Source organism: Chenopodium album, chromosome 1 (assembly GCF_948465745.1).
Source record: "Chenopodium album chromosome 1, dcCheAlbu1.1, whole genome shotgun sequence".
Classification (NCBI taxonomy): Eukaryota; Viridiplantae; Streptophyta; class Magnoliopsida; order Caryophyllales; family Amaranthaceae; genus Chenopodium; species Chenopodium album.
In genome coordinates, this window is record NC_137834.1 from 85,548,050 (window position 1) to 85,566,024 (window position 17,975).

The window sequence follows — 17,975 nt, forward strand, 5'->3', positions numbered from 1 at the left end:
ATAAATCTTGACAAAAATCAAGGCAAAGTAATAAATAAATAAAATAAAATAAATTGAAGTAAGAGAAAAGTTACAAGCGTTCTAGAGTGGACTTTTATGATGGAACAAACACTAATGAATGTCAATATTTCTAAAATAATAAAGGTATGCACGTTCTAAGATGTCCAAGGTTGATTGAAACATAACATATGCTAAGCATAGAGAACTAAAGGAAACACATTCCACCTTTTGTTCCAACCAATCAAACCACGTTCTCTCTACTAGTTTCAAATCCACTTTCAAGTTAGCTTATCATGATTCCACGAAGGAACCAAAAAATAAATAAGAAATTAAAAACATTGAGAAGGTTACCCGACATCTTGGCTATACAAACTCGCTCTATAGGCTTGATTCCTATTTCCCGCCATCATTGAATGACTTAACCCTCTAGGATCAAAAGGACTTTCAAGGTTGTAACATATAAGCTAGGAGAGTAAAGGTGTGGAGAACTCTTGAAATTTGCGGTAAACCTATGTGAAGCACGGGTGGAACTTCTTCCACAAGATCCAAACGATTCCAAAACAAAAGTGCCAAGTATGCTTATTAAATAACTTTCCCCCAAGATTATTTAACACAAAATAACAAAAACAGGGAAAACAACAATAACAAAACCTCTTTTTTTGTGCTTTACATTCTTCTTTACTTTTTTTTTTCGATATCTTTTTCCAAGCTTTTGCTTTTGCTCTTTTTTTTTTTTAATGTCCTTGCCTCTTTTAACTTTGGGCGGCTTTTTCTCAAAATGCATTTGGTTTTATGCAAAAAATTATATACAACACATACTTGCTTTGCAAATGAACTCATAATTCTAAACTTGCACCATAAACAAAAACAAGCTCCAAAACAAAATCTCTTCACAAACTAAAGGTAGGAGTTAAAGTGAAACCAAGGCTGGAAGGCTTGTATTGTGGTTAGAGAAAAGAATGTATATGGCTCAAATGGGCTAGTAATAGGGGCAAATGCAAACCAAATCCAAAATTGAAAATTAATCCTATAAAAAGAGAAATGTCTTTGTCATCCCCTAAAGTGGCTCAGTCGTAATCTTGGGAGCTAAAAGTCAAGTTCTAGATATGAGAATGAAATAGCCAAGGATCCAAATATGCCGCTCAACAAAGTATGATGAAGGCTAGAACAATTATACCTCACTAGGGATAGCAATAACTAACTCTTGATTTCATATCCACTATAGAGAGCAACTCCATCTTACCACAAGCAAGTAAACTAGAGCTTCATGGTCCCAAAGTTCTTAGCCAACTACCTTAGCATACCATATCCTAGAGTCAACCTAACACATTCTCAAACCGTGCACACCTCTAAAATTTAGGAAGAAAGACATTCAAGAATACAAGTCCAAAAGTATTATGTCCAAAGCAAGAACAAAAGAAAATACATTGCAAATTTGCCTTGATAGAAACAAAAATCTTTTTGTGATTTTCAAGACATAGAAAATGGAAAAGCATATACAAATGTGCATGGAATATATATGAATCAAAATCTACCAAATATGATAGAATACCCTCCCCCAAGCTTGAATGAGACAACATGCTCAAACATAAATCAAATAATCCATGGGAGGGGAAAACAAGGAGATTAATCCAACAACCCAACATATCTCCTATTTCAAAGTCACTTTAGGTATCAACCAAGGGAGAAAGAGCAAGGAAAGATATTACCGGATTTTAGGTGGGTGTATATACCCGCAAATGACCCAATTAAACTTTTCAAAGCCACTCTTCTCAAGAATTGAATCTTGTTTTCCATATGCTAGCAGTTGTGGTGCCAAACTTCCTTGATTCTTGATCCAAACCTATGCACCAAAGTATATCAAGTTATGTACCTAGAAAAAGGCACACAAACATTTTCATGAGAGAAAATCTATTCTAAAAATAAAAGAAAATGAAAGCAATAAAACACGGGTTACTTTCCAAGAAAGGCTTGCTTAAGGTCCAAGCTTGACCGCTCTAGTAAATAATATTGCAACGATCGCAAGAGCTTGTCAAATGCACTACTACACATCTCATAAGATAACAAGTAAGCAAATGATATAAGAAGGGCATGCACCAAGATTAGTGCACGCAAAAGAAGGTGAAGAGGGAGTTGCCAAGAAGAAGAAGAATCAAAAGAAAATTCAAGAAAATAAGAAGAAGAATAGAAAGGCAAACTCTCTTCACAAAAATCTTTTTGGGTGGCAAAATCACTCTTTTCCTCAATAGAAGACGAATGAGGGACATAAAAATCTTCATAGGCAAGGGGGTCCCCAATAGGCTCATTAACAAAGGAAGTAAGGGATATAGGAGTGTAGGGGATATGGTTGAAATTCCTTGAAAAAGGGACATGAGAGAAGGGGATAGGAGCAATGGTCTTACAAATGGTCTCTTCTTCACCACCATTCCTCAAATCACCAATTTGAGCATGAAAATCAATCATAGAATCCTCAAAAGAAGAACACTCATGATCATGATCTCCCTCAAACATCCAACTTCCAAGAGGAACTACATAATCCCCTTCACTACAATCATGAACAACAACTCCCTCAACTTCCTTAAAGCCTAAAATCTCAAAGCCATGCATGAATGGATGCAAATTCATTTCAAAATCATCTCTCTCCCATGAAGCATTCTTAATGAACTCACTCAAAAGGCTATAGGTTTTCATTTGACACTCAATAAACAAATTAGACATAACCTCAAATGAATCCAAATACTCATGGATAAAAGGATCACAATCATGCACTTGAGACTCATCAAGATGGGAAAAAGGGTTAGGATTTTCAAAATCAACACTCTCTTCATTCTCAACTCCTTCACCATCACTCATATGCTCACCAATGGGATCCTCACACTCTCTTGGTTTATCAAAATCATCATCATCATCCTCAACACACACATTAAATTGGGATTTTTCACAAACAAGCATCAAGGGTGACAATTGGATTTCTAACTCTTCTTTTCTTCTCCTTCCCTCCTCAAGACGCTTCTCATTCTTTTTCATTATATTATCTCTAATTGACCTCTCATAGAATTAAGAATCATTTCCTTACTAGGCCCAAGCTCATTATCAAGCTCAATGCACCTAATTTGAGATTCAAAAGTAGCAATAAGGGATTCAAAAGGTGTTGAAGGTTGAGGCTCAACAAGAGAAGAAGAAATACAACCAAGATTGGAAAAATCAACATTAAGATCATGAGCATATACATCACATTGGGGAGTGGGGGCACAATCAACCACATGGGATTCATCATTAAGGGAACGAAGCACATCACAAGAAGGCATGGTAAATAATGAAGAATATTGAAATACACCATTAGCATCAACTTTAGCATGTACCTCATCATCATGAACAAAAGAGGAAATAGAGTTGAAATCATGTGTTTAAGGTTCACTTAAGGGATCATGTAACAAATCATGGGAATTCATGCTAATATTAGAAGTATCAACACATTGCATATCAATAATAGAATCATGATTACCCTTATTATAGACATCCTAAGCAAACCAAACATAAAAATCCCAAGCATCATCAATTAATAATGCTCTAAATTCACCATTATGCATGCATTCAACTTCATCCCTAGTTTTCTCATTCAAACCAAAATAACAAATCTCACAAGCCTCCCAAAGACTACAACAATAAAAATCCAAATATCCCTCAAGTCTATTGAAATATTCACAAAAAGGCTCATTTTCATATTGAGGAAACGAGTTACTTGCCATTTTTTTTTACAAAAACAAGCAAAAATAAAAAAAATAAAAAGAAAAGTATACACAAAGACCTAGACTCAAGCAATCAAAAATAATCAAGCATTGACACCGCTCCCCGGCAACGGCGCCATTTTGAGCGCGGGGAAATTTTGTCGTTGACTAACCTCCTCACGGCCAAACAAAATTTATTATAATCCTAAACTAACCCCTAAACAAGTCTAGTGGTAAGTTCGGAGTCGAACCACAAGGAACGGTAATGTTGGATTGTTCTCGATCTAATGCTTAAGCTACGCCGAAGTCGGTTTATGGATAGTGGACACTACAACTACACTAACACACATATAAAGATCAAGATATTACAAAGTCTACTAGGGGCAAAGATCCACTTTGAACAATTAACAAGTTAATGGGAATCGATTTGATAATCAATCATGTAAAGAAAGAATTTAAATGGGAATTAATTACCATTAAGAGCAATCTCTCAAATTCCTAGCCTAGATTCCTCATTGACTAGGTGCATAGAAGAAATTTACCCAAAATGCAATCAAATATATAAATTCTAATTCACAATCCCTTGTCAAACTAGAACTAACATGCAATTAAGTTTGCTATATTGGGAGATCAATCCAATCTAAAACAAACAACATGCCATCATCAATTCAATCAATTTAATCACACAATTATCATCAAATTTATCTCAAATAGCTCAATTAACCATAACAAAGCTTCACTCAACACCTAGTAGAAGGAAATCTACTCAAACATGATTAACAAAGCAATTAATAAAGCATAAAGAGAGAAGAAAGTAAGAAATGCTCATTGATATAAAATGGAGATCTTCAAATCATCAAATTCCTCCTTTGATTATCCAAAATCCATGAAAACCATTGTTTCTCTCACTTTCTCTCTCCAAAATTTGAGAGTTTCTCTCTCTAAAAACCTAAAACTAACCTAAAACTACTGAAAATATGAAATTCCCCCTCTAAAATGAGCAAAAAAAAATCTATTTATAACCCTTACTAAATTTCCTAGGAAGCTCCGCAAAAAGTCGAGCAGCGCGTAGAGGAGCGGGCGTGCAGGAGGTGGAGCGCCCGCTCCAGGTCCAGGAGCGGGCGTGCAGAAGGTCGGAGCGCCCGCTCCAAATCTGGAGGAAACAATCTGTTTTTTTTTTTGGATTTCCTGTGAGGAGCGGGCGTGCAGATTTTGGAGCGCCCACTCCTGGTGGTGGAGAGCCCGCTCCAAGAACCAGTGCGCCCGCTCCTCTCGGACTGGGCAAACTGCTCAGCTTCAAATGAGCATATCTCCCACGTTTTACATCGGAATTGAGCATATGACCTATCGTTGGAAAGCTCTCGAGATAAGATTTCATCTCCAATTAGAATTGCCCCAAAATGTTTTGTAGATCAAAAGATATAGGCGTTTGAAGTATGATCTTTGCAAATCAAGTGCACATTTCTTCATTACTAGTTCTTTTATGTTTTATATTTCTTCAATCTTGAGCAATGAACTTATCCAAGTGTTCCTAAACATAAGAGTAAACCGATAAAGTTTAATCTAATGTCATAAGCCACCAAAATATGCAAGAAAAGCCAAAATTGAGCAATAACGACATTTCACACACAAACATGACAAATGTAGTAAAACGCTATTAAAACCAAGTAAAAAGATAGAAAAACTATGAAAAACTAACTACAAAACTCCTAAAAATAGCGACATAAATGACACTTATCAGTAGGGTCGAGGTTTTACTTCCAGTTGGGCCCTGGAAGGTTTCCTCGTAAAATCTGTGTGTTTTAGCAAGTTCCTACATGCATTGTTTATTCATTCGCAAAAAGTAGTCATTAGGAACTCCATACAATTCACCCCCCCTCTTGTATTAATCTTCTCATTTAACACAAGCATTACCCAAACTTGAACCCCACTGTGATCATACACTAGAGTACGGTGGCGTCCAAAGGGAGAGAAGATAGAGCAAAAGAGTCGCCAATAAGTTTTAGGAACTTGTAAACTGTTCACGAGATGAAGGTTACACCCCTTAACGATCCAGGAGATCGTTAACTCCAATATGTCTGGAACCAAGACTGGAAGTTCGGGGATGAAGATACAAATCCAATCTAAAAGAGATTGAACCTCCCCTTATAATAGGCCTCTACTTTATTCTTCTCGTATTCATGTGTGTTTTCTGACTAACATGCAATCAATAAGATTAATCCTAAACCTGTTTGATCTATGTTGGTTGAATATTAATGCACAAATAAATCTTTTATTGGCGATCACTTGAATTATAATCAAATTAACCTAAACAAGATTATTAATTATCTTATTAAGCATGATTACAAGTACAAATTCCCTTTAAACATGCATAAAAAGGCATGATCAAGCAATAACAATAAAATATCAAGCAACATAATAACAATCATAATCAATAATAAATAATAATAATCATGTTAAAGCATAATAATGGCAAGATCCTAGGCATGATACTAACAAGATTAATAACAAACCCTAACATGTCACTAAACATATAAAGATAAAATATATAACCCTAACATGATATTAACATGATATTAGGAAAGAAAATAGGAAGCATCATAGAAATCATAATTGATTTAAGAAACTTATTTTTTACCCTAGACATGATACTAGGAAGCATTCTTTTAATCATACTTGATATTATAAATTACCCTAAACATGATACTAGGAATCAAAATAATAACCTAAACATGATTTCTATATCAAAATATCAATTAAACAATTAAAGCACTTACTTGGATGCCTCGTACCTCTTTCTAATAACAAAATACACACGTTAGTAACTTCAAGGAAATTATAAATCAAACAATTAAATTAAATAATTGAAATAAGGAATTAAATAAAGTTTAGACTATATTTGGGACCAAACCCTCAGAAATCAAAGCTTTCACGTCTAGGGCGAAGGCAACTTCAAATTTGGCTAGGTGTGTCTAGTGCTAGTGTATGAGGAATAGTGTTTGTAAAAGGCTAGGCTAGGCTAGAAAGAGGGAGAGAGAATCAAGTAATTATTGATGAGAGTTGGTGATTGAAAACGGAGATTTTAGGAAGCTATTTATAGAGAAAATCAGCCGGATGTGATAAAAAAAAAAAAATCAGAGTTTCGACAAGAATAAAACACTGTTGGCGCCAAACGCTGGACATTAACGCCAGGCGCCAAGCCTTAGCGCCAGGCACGAATAACTAGCGTTAGGCGCTAATAGACGTTTTCACGAGTTTTCTTAATTTTGATAAAATTTAGTCGTACAGAAGGGCAAAATCGTATTTTCCTTAAAAACACTTCTTTTATTCCGATTAAAACTCCTAAAAGTCAACCAAAGTCAACTTATCAATGCGAATTAAATTAGGAATGAAAAGAATCTTCTAGAAGAATCTAGAAGACTAAACCAATTCTAATTGCATTAGGAATGATAAATCAATATTAGGCCCTCCTCTAGATCATTGGGCCGCATATAAAGATCAAACTGGCCCAGTTTAGTAATTTGGCCATAACTTCCTCATTATTCATCTGAATTGGGCTTATAATATATTGTTGGAAAGCTATTTTCAAACCCCATCCAAATACACCATTATTGGACCCTTGCTATGGACCAAACCAAACTGGATTGGCTATTTTCTTAAAATAGGTTTTCAAAAACATAGAGAAAGAAAAGAAATAAAAATTATCCGCAACACTAGATTTTCCACACTTTCACTTCTTTCGATTATGGTTCGACGTGAAAGGTATTCATCACTGGGTTTTGTTTTGGGGAGACACAAATGGGTGTCTACAGCTGTTTACCTTATCTCATAAGTTGGATGTTATTCGGGACCGTCTTAGGGATTGGTGCCTATCACATCAGAAGTCTTGGGGTATTAACTGGAAAGCCTTATTGTAGGGAATATTTCAAGCATCATCCATAACTTGAACCTCACTATGATCATACACTAAATAACGGTGGCGTCCAAAGGGAAAGAAGATAGAGCAAAAGAGTCGCCAATAAGTTTTAGGAACTTGTAAACCGTTCACGAGGTGAAGGTTACACCCCTTAACGATGCAGGAGATCATCAACTCCAATAGGTCTGGAACCATGACTGGTAGTTCGGGGATGAAGGTACAAATCCAACCTAAAAGAGATTGAACCTGCCCTAATAATAGGCCTCTATTTTATTCTGATCGTATTCATGTGCGCTTTGTGACTAACATGCAATCAATAGGATTAACCCTAAACCTGTTTATCTATGTTGGTTGAATATTAATGCACAAATAAAACTATTATTGGAGATCACTTGAATTATAATCAAATTAACCCTAAACAAGATTATTAATTATCTTATTAAGCGTGATTACAAGTACAAATTCCCTTTAAACATGCATAAAAGGTGTGGTCAAGCAATAAAAATATATATAATCATCAAGCAACATAATATTAACAAAAATAATAATAATCATGAATATTATAAATCATAATCAAAATAATAACAATCATGTTAAAGCATAATAATAGCAAGATCCCAGACATGATACTAACAAGATTAATAACAAATCCTAGCATGTCACTAAATATCAAAGATCAAAGTTTTAGGCCTAACATGATACTAACATAAATATTAGGAAAGAGAATAGGAAGCATCGCAAGAATCACAATTGTCATATTTGATATTATAACCTTTTCCCTAAACATGATACTAGGAAGATCAAAACACCCTAACATGACACTAGGAATCATAACAACAACCTAGACATGATTTCTATATCATTATATCAATAAATCAATTAAAGCACTTACTTGGATGCCTCGTACCTCTTTCTAATAACAAAATACACGCGTTAGTAACTTCAAGGAAAATATAAAATCAAAGAATTGAATTAAATAATTGAAAGAGAGATTTAGGACCAAACCCTCATAAATTAAAACCTTTCACGTCTAGGGCGAAGGCAACTTTGAACAATGCTAGGTGTGTCTAGATCTTGTGAATGCATAATTTTATTTGTAAAAAGCTAGTTTAGTAAAGAGAGAGATAAAGTTATCAATAATTTCTTGACGAGAGTTGGTGAGAAGAATTGAGAATTGACGATGGAAAACGGAGGTTTTAGGAGGCTATTTAAAGAGAAAAATCAGCCAGACGCTAGAAATAAATTTCCACGCGTTTTCTTATTTTGATAAAAATTTAACCGTACGAGAGGGCAAAATCGTATTTTCCTTAAAAACCCTTCTTTTATTCTGATTAAAACTCTTAAAAGTCAATTAAAGTCAATTTATCAATGCTAATTAAATTAGGAATGAAAAGAACTTTCTAAAAGAATGTAGAAGACTATAATCAACTCTAATCACATTAGGAATGATAAATCAATATTAGGCCCTCCTCTAGATCATTGGGCCGCATATAAATATCAAACCGGGCCAGTTTAGTAATTTGGCCATAACTTCCTCATTATTCATTGGAATTGGGCTTATAATATATCGTTGGAAAGGTCATTTCAAACCTGACCCAACTACACTATTATTGGACCCTTGTTGTTGAGTAATAAGGTTTTGATGATTGTAAACTAATGATGATTTTCTATCTAACCTGTTTGTTAAGTTGTGCATAGAAAGAACAAGTTATACTTGGAACATGATACAAGGAACCTGAGCAATGACAAGTATATAAGGAACTTAAGCAATATATGATAAGCAATAGAATAACAAGAACAATGATGAGTGTTATGGTTGATAAGCATGATGATGGCTAAGGAACCATGAAGGTAACTATGTAAATAGGTGTTTGCATAAGTTAGCTTCATGAGGTGAGTACACTATGCATACATGAGTTATATATGTGTAGGAGTATTTACATAAGCTTTAAGTTTAATTAGTTCTCTCACTTGAAGTTTGTTTATGACAAACAAACTTCAATATAATGTTTCTCTTAAGTGTTGATGTGAAGACAGGAACTGACTTAGGTGAAGTCAATAGGTTGGAACATAGAAGATTTCAAGAGGAACAAGAGAGAATGAATGAACCTAAAGCAGGTTCTCCCATGAGAACCAAACCACGAAGGAACTTGAAGGTATTCTCTAACAAGATCCAGAAGGAACTTTCGGTAGGCTTTCCCACGAAAGCCGGAGCATGTTCCCTAACAGGTATATGAAGAGTTCCCTAACAGGAACTTAGTTCTCTAACAAGAACTATCTAATTTCCCTAACAGGAACTTGCCCCGAGATCTAGAATACATCAATACTACAAGATTCCAGAACAAGAATTTCAAAGAAACAACATGAAGACGGAGAAATCGAAGGATATCGCTCTAGGATTCATGTAAGTATGTTGGACATAAAAGTTAGTCTGGAACAAGTCTAAAGAACCAAGGTGAACTCATGATAGTCAATGAAATTAGAGTTACTGACTTGTCAGGAACTCAGAGACTATCAGAGTTCCGAAACCTAATCGGAACTTAGGTCTGCACGTCGTTAAAGGCCGCAGGTCGAATTTAATGATATAAATATTTACCTAATACGTGCATATCTTTTAGGGATTTGGTTTTACAGAATAAAAATATTTATTTTCTAATAAATCCCTTGTGGAAAAAAGATAAGTTATTTTTGGAAAAATATTTTCTATAAAATAAGTTTGAAATAAAATCTAATTTTATGGCAAGTATATCTTTTGTTAAAAGATATGGTAAATATATCTTTTGTAAAAAGATATGGGAAGTATATCTTTTATAAAAAGATATGGCAAGTATATCTTTTGTAAAAAGATATGGTTAGTATATCTTTTGTTAAAAAAAGATACATTAGTATATTTGGAAAATATAAGATTTAGATAAAATCTGATTTTATGGTAAATATATCTTATTATTATTGATAGAATATATTCTTAGCAAAAGATATATTTTTTAAAAACTTATTTTTGGAAAATATCTTTTATGTCTATCTTTTAATAAAACTTATCTTTTACAAAAAGGATGATTTGGGTGTACTATAAATATGCTCATATGTATTCATTCAAAGTTGAGGCTGGTGAAGCTTAGTGGTCGTGATTAATGGTTTCATCCTTCACCACGAAGCTAAGTCAAACCTCCAGGTTGAAGTTCCAGTCAGGTTCCAGTTACAGTTTGTCCAGTAAGTTCCAGACAGATCTCAAGTGTCCAGCATATTAGTTTTATCTCTTTATTCATTGATATGTATTTAGAGTTATTCTTTGAGATCTTGTAATTTGGAAAAAGGGTTTTGAGTGTTATATGTATTGGGGTGTGAGAGTTCGTGAGGATTCTCGTTATAATTGTATAGTACGAGTAGTCTGTGTAAGCTTCTAGGTGAAGCTGTGGTTTTGTACTTAGGTGGTACAAGTATTTTGTACTTTGGCAGTGCGTGTAGTACTTTGGTGGTACGAGTGAATCTAAGTGTGGTTCTTAGATTGGGTAGGATAGGGTCCTATCAAGTAGCAAGTCCAGTGAGGAACTTGTGAAATAAAGGTCCGTGTTTAATAGGTTGTAACTTGGTGATTGTCCTATTATAGTGAATTGGTTTGTGTTTGAAATCCCTAAGGTAGGGTCGATGTTTTACTTCCAGTTGGGCCCTGGATGGTTTCCTCGTAAAATCCGCTTTGCATTGTCTAAGTTCCTAACAACAATCAGTTTTATATTCCGCGAAAAGTAGGCACTAGGAACATACTACAATTCACCCCCCCTCTTGTAGTATATCATCCGAAATAACACTTGTCATGTACCAAACTAAACTGGAACGCACGTTTTTCATAAATAAGGTAAGAAAAGAAATATTTTCAAAAACAGAAAAAAGAGATGTTTTAATAAAAACATCCTCATCTTTAGAATTTTCACACTTTCGCTTTATTTGATTAATCAAATGACGTGAAATATATTCATCACTGGATTTGGTTTTGGGGAGACACATTTGGATGTCTACACTTATGCTTGGATTTATCTTCTTGTTCAGCCCAGTTGCAATCTCCGGTCACTCGTATCCTTTTTCTAAATACAAGCACTACTACAAAAAAATGGCTAAGAGACCCGTTAAAATATGCTTGAGAGACCGCCTTACAACGGGTCTCTATCTCAGGGGTCTGTTTGATAAAGAGACCCGTTCCTTAAATGGGGTCTGTTTGCGAGGACAAAGAGACCCGTCTGATAGCGGGTTTGTTACATAAGTTTGAAAATTCATAATTTAGAAGGAAAAAAGACCCGTTGTTTGAGATAAGAGGTCTGTTTGGTGGAATCAAAAAGACCTGTCATGTCAATTAACGGGTCTCTTTGTTCTTTGTTTTTATAAAAAAAAAAATAGAAATGTGCTTTTGATGTGGTTTGCATTTGAATTTTGAATATTTCATTTTTATGCTCTATACAAATTGGCGAAAAATTTAAAAAATTGTAACTTACAATACTTTCACTAAAACTACTTCAATACCATATGAAATAGCCTGGGGTAAAATAATAGATAAGATACAAAAAAAAAAAAAAAAAAAAAAAAATCAACCAACATAAAATTATTCAAGCAAAATTAACACAAAAATAGTCACTAAAATTTACAGCTATAATTACATCAATAAGGCTGAGTACTACTCCATCTTCTGCAATTTCAACAAGATCTGATACTTTTGGTCTATCTGAATTTCTGGAGTTAGGAATTTCTGCAAGGGTAAGCCCATTGCTCATCATACAATGAAGCGAAAAGAAATAAAGCTTATGACTTAAAAACAACAAAATGTATAACCAAAATAATCTGACAAATTCCCACTATTACAAAATAATTTTAAGAACAGAATTAGGGACTTATAATAATGTCAAATAATTAGTTCTATTCGTAGCATCAAAATTATTGAATGATTAGTAGAAATCAAGTATAGTATACAAATTAATAAATCGTTGATATTGTAGAATTATAAAATAAAACCGACTGGAAAAAAAAAGAAGTAAAGACTCAAACAGTCAAACGACTTGGAAACCCACAAATCAAATGAAACATGCAACTAGATTAATTCGTTTAAAGTATTCGGAACATTGATTTAGCAATTTAGTACCAAAATATGACGAATTACAGCATTAATTTCCTTCTGAATTTCAATTTTTCAATAGGATCTAAACACTCAAATCAATTTAAAATCCAATAAAACACAATCTAAGTGGCAGAATAAAATCAAAGAGGAAATAGAAAACAAAATACCTCAACGGTGAGTTCCCTCAAAGACATGAGTCTCTCTACCATATTTAGGATATTTACAGAGCTTCAATGGAGATAAGTTGTAGAAGAGAGTCGGTGGATTCAACAAAGAGGAGGATGATTTTAGTTTTGGGTTTGAGGCTAGGGTTTTTAGGAGAGAGAATTTCATATATAGGAATATTGCCAAGGTGCCAATATTGCAGATCTTGAGGCTATGAACGAAGGAAGAGACCCTTTTTTTGTTCACCCATCAAATTTGTGGACCCTAGGTACATATAAGAGACCCGTTAAGTGTCATAACAGCTCCTCCGTTGTATATCTCATCTATTTAATTGTGGGCCCTAATTCATATAAGAGACCCGTTATTTTTAACATTGGATCTCTTACATTAAAAAGACCCGATAGTTAAATAACGGGTCTTTAATTGGTGGTATGTTTTCCAAGTTTTGTAGTAGTGAAGAGAAGAGAAAGTTGCTGAAGCTACAACTTCTTTTCTCTATTGGAAACAGCGAGCCAAGGTTAAGTGGGATGCCTTAGGGGAGTCGCATTCCAGGTTACTATTTTCAGTTGTTCAAGCTCGTCGTCGTCGAAATTTGATTGTCAGTCGAAAAAATGATGATGGGTATTGGGTGTCTGACCCAGTGGTATTCGTTCTCTTATTCAATCTTTTTATTCGGATTTATATTCTCCTGTGATGTGCTCTATGGATGAGAATTCGATGCATTGGGATAATTTGGGCTTGCCTACGTTGTCTGTTTCACAACAAACTGATTTAATGGTCCCCTTTTCATCTTCAGGTATTAAATCTGCTATGTTCTATATTGCCGATGATAAATCCCCAGGCCCATATTGTTTCACCTCAGCTTTTTTAAAGGCTCATTGGGAAGATATAGGCGGTTATGTTACCTCTGCGATTCAATTTTTCTTTGCCCATGGGTACATGCTAAAGGAATGGAATCACACTTTCTTATTCCTTCTCCCAAAGGTTTCTCAACCAGAGTTAGTCTCTCAGTTTTGACCAATTGGGCTATGTAATGTGTTGTATAAGTGCATCGCCAAATGTATTACTAATCGTCTTTGTGGGGTTCTCCCTACTCTTATTTTCGGTTTTAAAAATGCATTTATGCTAGGTCGTCTCATCTCGGATAATGCCTTGACTGCTCATGAAATTTTGTCTTTTATGAATGCGTCAAAAGCTCGTAAGCGGTTTTATGCGGTTCCTAAGTTGGATATGAATAAAGCTTATGATAGGGTGCGCTGGGATTTTTTTATTAAGTTGTTACGGGCTTTTGGTTTTCCTCCCTACTGGGTTCGTATCATTGAGCAGTGTGTTACCATAGTGTCTTATCAGGTTCTTGTGAATGGTAGTCTTACTCCGTCTTTCCAGCCAAAGTGCGGCCTGCGACAAGGGTATTCTTTATCGCCGTATCTTTTTGTTCTCTGTATGGAAGTATTGTCGGCTTCTTTGCGCAGGGCGGAAGAACAGGCTTTGTTTTCAAGCATTTGCATTTCTAGAGGGGGTCCTTCAGTGTCTCACCTTTACTTTGCGGATGACTCGCTGCTGTTTTTCCAAGTTTCTCCGCAGGCGTGTGAAAATATTATGAACCTTCTTTCTCAATTTTGTAGTTCTTCCGGCCAAATGATTAATCTTCAGAAGTCCTTTGTCAAGTTTAGTTCAAATACTCCCCCTAACTATCAGGATTATTTAGCTCGGAGTCTTCGTATTCAATAGAATCCCTCTTTTGGAGCCTATTTGGGGCTTCCAATCGATCTAGGACGGAGTAAAGTTTCGAATTTCAAGTTTCTGGTTGACAGAGTTTCTAGCCGATTGTCTGCATTTGCCTCTCTCCGGTTGTCTACAGCGGCAAAATTGGTCATTATTAATTCGGTGTTGGTAGTTTCTTTTAATCATATTTTGTCTATTTTAAAGATTCCTTCATCTATTGCTTCTCATCTTGATATTATGCTTGCTAGTTTTTGGTGGAGATCTTCAGGTTCCAGAAAAGGAATAGCTCTACGATCGGCTTCTCTCCTTCACTTACCAAAGGGGCTAGGTGGACTTGGTCTACGTAGTATTGGATGTTTTAGTTCGGATCTCCTAGCTAGTACTAGGTGGAGGATGATGAATCATCCTCAGTTGCTTCTTTCTAGGCTCATGGTGTCTAAATACCCCAATCTTTTTGCTTTGACGGCGACTCGGATTACCCGACCCTCTTGGGGATGTTGTGGTTTGCAGTCAGCCATGTCGGTTGTGGCTAAAGGAGTTCGTTGGAAGGTAGGTTGTGGTTTGAGTGTTAGTATTACAGCTGATGAATGGGCTGCTGGGGGTTTAGTTTGTTTAAGGATGGTTATCTGAGTCGGAACTCCCGACTCATGTGTCTTCTATTATTGATTCGCGTTTTAACGCGTGGGACTCCTCGAGGGTCCATCAGCTTTTTGATGATCCGACTGCCAGTCGGATTCTTAGTCTGGATCGTCCGCAAAATCTAATGGATGACTTTGTTTACTGGAAATTCACCAGGGATGGGTCATTTTCCACGAAGTCAGCTTATTTCCTTTTTCTTCAACTGGACTCCTTGATGACTCCTGTGGGGACCATTCCCCCTTCTTTGTGGCGGAAATTCTGGGGACTTCCTATTCTCCCTAAATAAGAGATCTTTGCTTGGAAAGTAGTTCATTCCGTTCTTCTAGTTGCTTCAGCTCTGTTTGTTAGGGGGATTTCAGTTGATCCTATATGTTGTTTTTATCACCGTCAGCCAGAGACGATTGCTCATTTATTTTGGGACTGTGATTTCATTAGCCTTCTCTGAGGTCGTAGTTCTTTAGGTTTTCATAGGCCCGGTCTACATCGCCTTCCGATCCTTAACTGATTTTCTACTATGGTTTCTTTGTTTGGTGCTACTAAGGACTGGGTAGGCCTTATCAACTTCTTCTCTATTTTGTGGGCGATTTGGCTTTCTCGTAATAATGTTCGGTTTCGACAATTGGATGCTTCCCCTACTGAGGTGTTGAGTCTTGCGTCCCAGTGGTATGCTCGGGGTCAGCAAGCTCAGGATTTTCGCCTTAAGTCGTCTAGTTTGCCTCTTCGTCCTAGGCTGTCTGTCACGACTTTTTCTGCTTGCTACGGCGGGGATCCTCTTTCGGGTTTGGATTTTTGTTCGCTATGTGATGGTTCTTGGTCTTCTGAAAACTTTGCAGGTGCTGGTTGGATTCGGGATTATGTTTCCCCTTTGGTGCTTGGTGGGGGTGCTCGCGCTTCTCTCTCGTCATCTGCTTTACATTCAGAATTCCAGGTCTGCTTTTGGGGTTTAGGTAGTGCCTACGGCAGGGGTTATCGTAGGATCCTTATTTACTCGGACTATGAAACCGTGTGTTTGATTCTAGGCCGCCGTCAAAGGAGTGATGTTTCTTTATGTTGGTTAATTCAAGATATTCATGCTCTTCTTTCCTTGTTTGATGCTTACAAGATTATAAAGGTTCCTAGGTCGCGGATTTCCCCAGCGCATTGATTGGCTGGGAAAGCTCGTGCTCGGGAGTTTCTTTATTGGTCTTTTTAGGTTGTTTGTTTTTTTCTTTGTACTCACCGTAAAAAAAAAAAAAAAAAAAAAAAAAAAAAAAAAAAAAAAGGATAACTGGGAAAAGTGATCAACCATTCGGTTATGTTAGAGTAATTTGTGAATTAAAAATTAACATCCTTTCCATTTTTGAGCACAATAATTACATGTTACTTAGAATTTGGCACACACGGACAGATGTATGTTAAATTGTTAATAAATTCTGAATTGTAACACAACAATTTCTTCTTGTTTTATTCAGAAGACCAGGACCAATTTCTTACTTATCTTGTACGGAGTATTAGCTTAAATTCTGAATAAAACAAGAAGAATTGGTCTGTGTGTGTGACTTTGTCCAAGTATTAGCTTAAAAGGGACCGGTATAGTCGTGTCTAATGGAGTATTTGTAATTGATGGTCGTCTCTTCGGCTCTTCCTCAAACCTTTCTTACTTATCTTGTACGATGAGTTTTATAATTTGTTTGATGAGTTTAATGAATCTATGGCCCCACATCTTTTTTTTTTTTTCTTTTTTTTTTTAATAATAATAGTCTAATTTTATATTAAAAAAATGTAAATAATAAACGGCTATTTTACTGAATGTCACTGAGTACTTTCAAAATTCACCAAATGTCATCAAGGTTTTCAAAATTCACCAAATGTTATCAAGCTTTTACAAAATTCACCAAATGTCATTAATGACTAACGGTCCTTAACTTCGTTAATCATTTAGATTAAACTAGGTTAAATCCCGTGCCATGCACGGTCATAATTAAACTTCACAACAAAATTTATAAAGAATGGTGTTAATTCAACAAATTTATCCAAAAAAAAATATATTTGTAACAAAATAATAGTCTCTAATTAAAGATATTGATGGTCAAAGTTGTGTCTCAATAAATTTGCATCCAACCATAACTTATAAAAAAACGGAGGAGTATAATATAATAAAATGATTTTGTTAAGTTGTTCTTATAAACATTATGTATATTTGTAAGATTTATACAAATTATCCTACCAAAATTATTATTCCTATTTTTAATTATAATAAATTTTAAGTTTGAGGAAAAAAAAAATTATAATAATATTATGATAATCTTGGATGATGATATATGTCAATACCTTAATTTTAAACTATGTTAGTATATTTGTAGCTAAAAGGTTATAGTATATAAAATATATGTTGAAAAATAAAAAAAAAATAAATTAATTGAGTATGATTGGATTAAATGTGTTGTCAAAATGGAAATAAATAATATGGTAGGTTATAAAATGGAAGTTATTAAAATTTGGCAAAAAAAAAAAAAAAAAAGGAAAGAAGAAATGGCGGGAATTTTTTTTATAACATCGTGACAAGTGTCACTTTAGGCTCGCTTTTAGTATAGGTAAATTGATATTGACACGTGTCATAATATGTGGTTCATTTTAATTATTTATCTTAATTAATAAAAATAATATATTTTTTTTCATTTTCGTGGCAAAAATTGCTCGGGTATAGTTTTGGGGGTCATTT

The 17,975-nt window shown here is 35.0% G+C and overlaps 2 protein-coding genes and 1 long non-coding RNA gene across 3 annotated transcripts; 2 read left to right on the forward strand and 1 right to left on the reverse strand.

Moving 5' to 3' along the window:
• Positions 1-12,135: 12,135 nt before the first annotated feature.
• On the reverse strand, positions 12,136-13,078 carry LOC145624255 (uncharacterized). Its single transcript, XR_014110410.1, has 2 exons — positions 12,913-13,078; positions 12,136-12,379 (listed from the first exon to the last, which is right to left on the reverse strand). It is a non-coding gene; the product is annotated as an uncharacterized LOC145624255 (long non-coding RNA).
• A 954-nt stretch (positions 13,079-14,032) lies between these two features.
• Positions 14,033-15,265, forward strand: LOC145637701 (uncharacterized). The gene is made up of 2 exons (XM_081688837.1): positions 14,033-14,577; positions 14,725-15,265. Exons 1-2 carry the CDS (start codon positions 14,033-14,035, stop codon positions 15,263-15,265), a joined length of 1,086 nt encoding a protein of 361 aa, XP_081544963.1.
• Positions 15,266-15,788: 523 nt separating this feature from the next.
• On the forward strand, positions 15,789-16,418 carry LOC145637717 (uncharacterized). Its single transcript, XM_081688838.1, has one exon. The coding sequence runs from the start codon at positions 15,789-15,791 to the stop codon at positions 16,416-16,418; it is 630 nt and encodes a 209-aa protein (XP_081544964.1).
• Positions 16,419-17,975: the final 1,557 nt, after the last annotated feature.

What these genes read in the sequence shown, in the direction of transcription:
- LOC145637717 (XM_081688838.1), top strand. Translation starts at nt 15,789, where the DNA reads ATGGTTTCTTTGTTTGGTGCTACTAAGGACTGGGTAGGCCTTATCAAC.
- LOC145637701 (XM_081688837.1), top strand. Translation starts at nt 14,033, where the DNA reads ATGCTAGGTCGTCTCATCTCGGATAATGCCTTGACTGCTCATGAAATT. An exon ending in CTTCAGAAGTCCTTTGTCAA is followed by an intron (nt 14,578 to 14,724) that starts GTTTAGTTCAAA and finishes TCTGGTTGACAG; the next exon opens with AGTTTCTAGCCGATTGTCTG.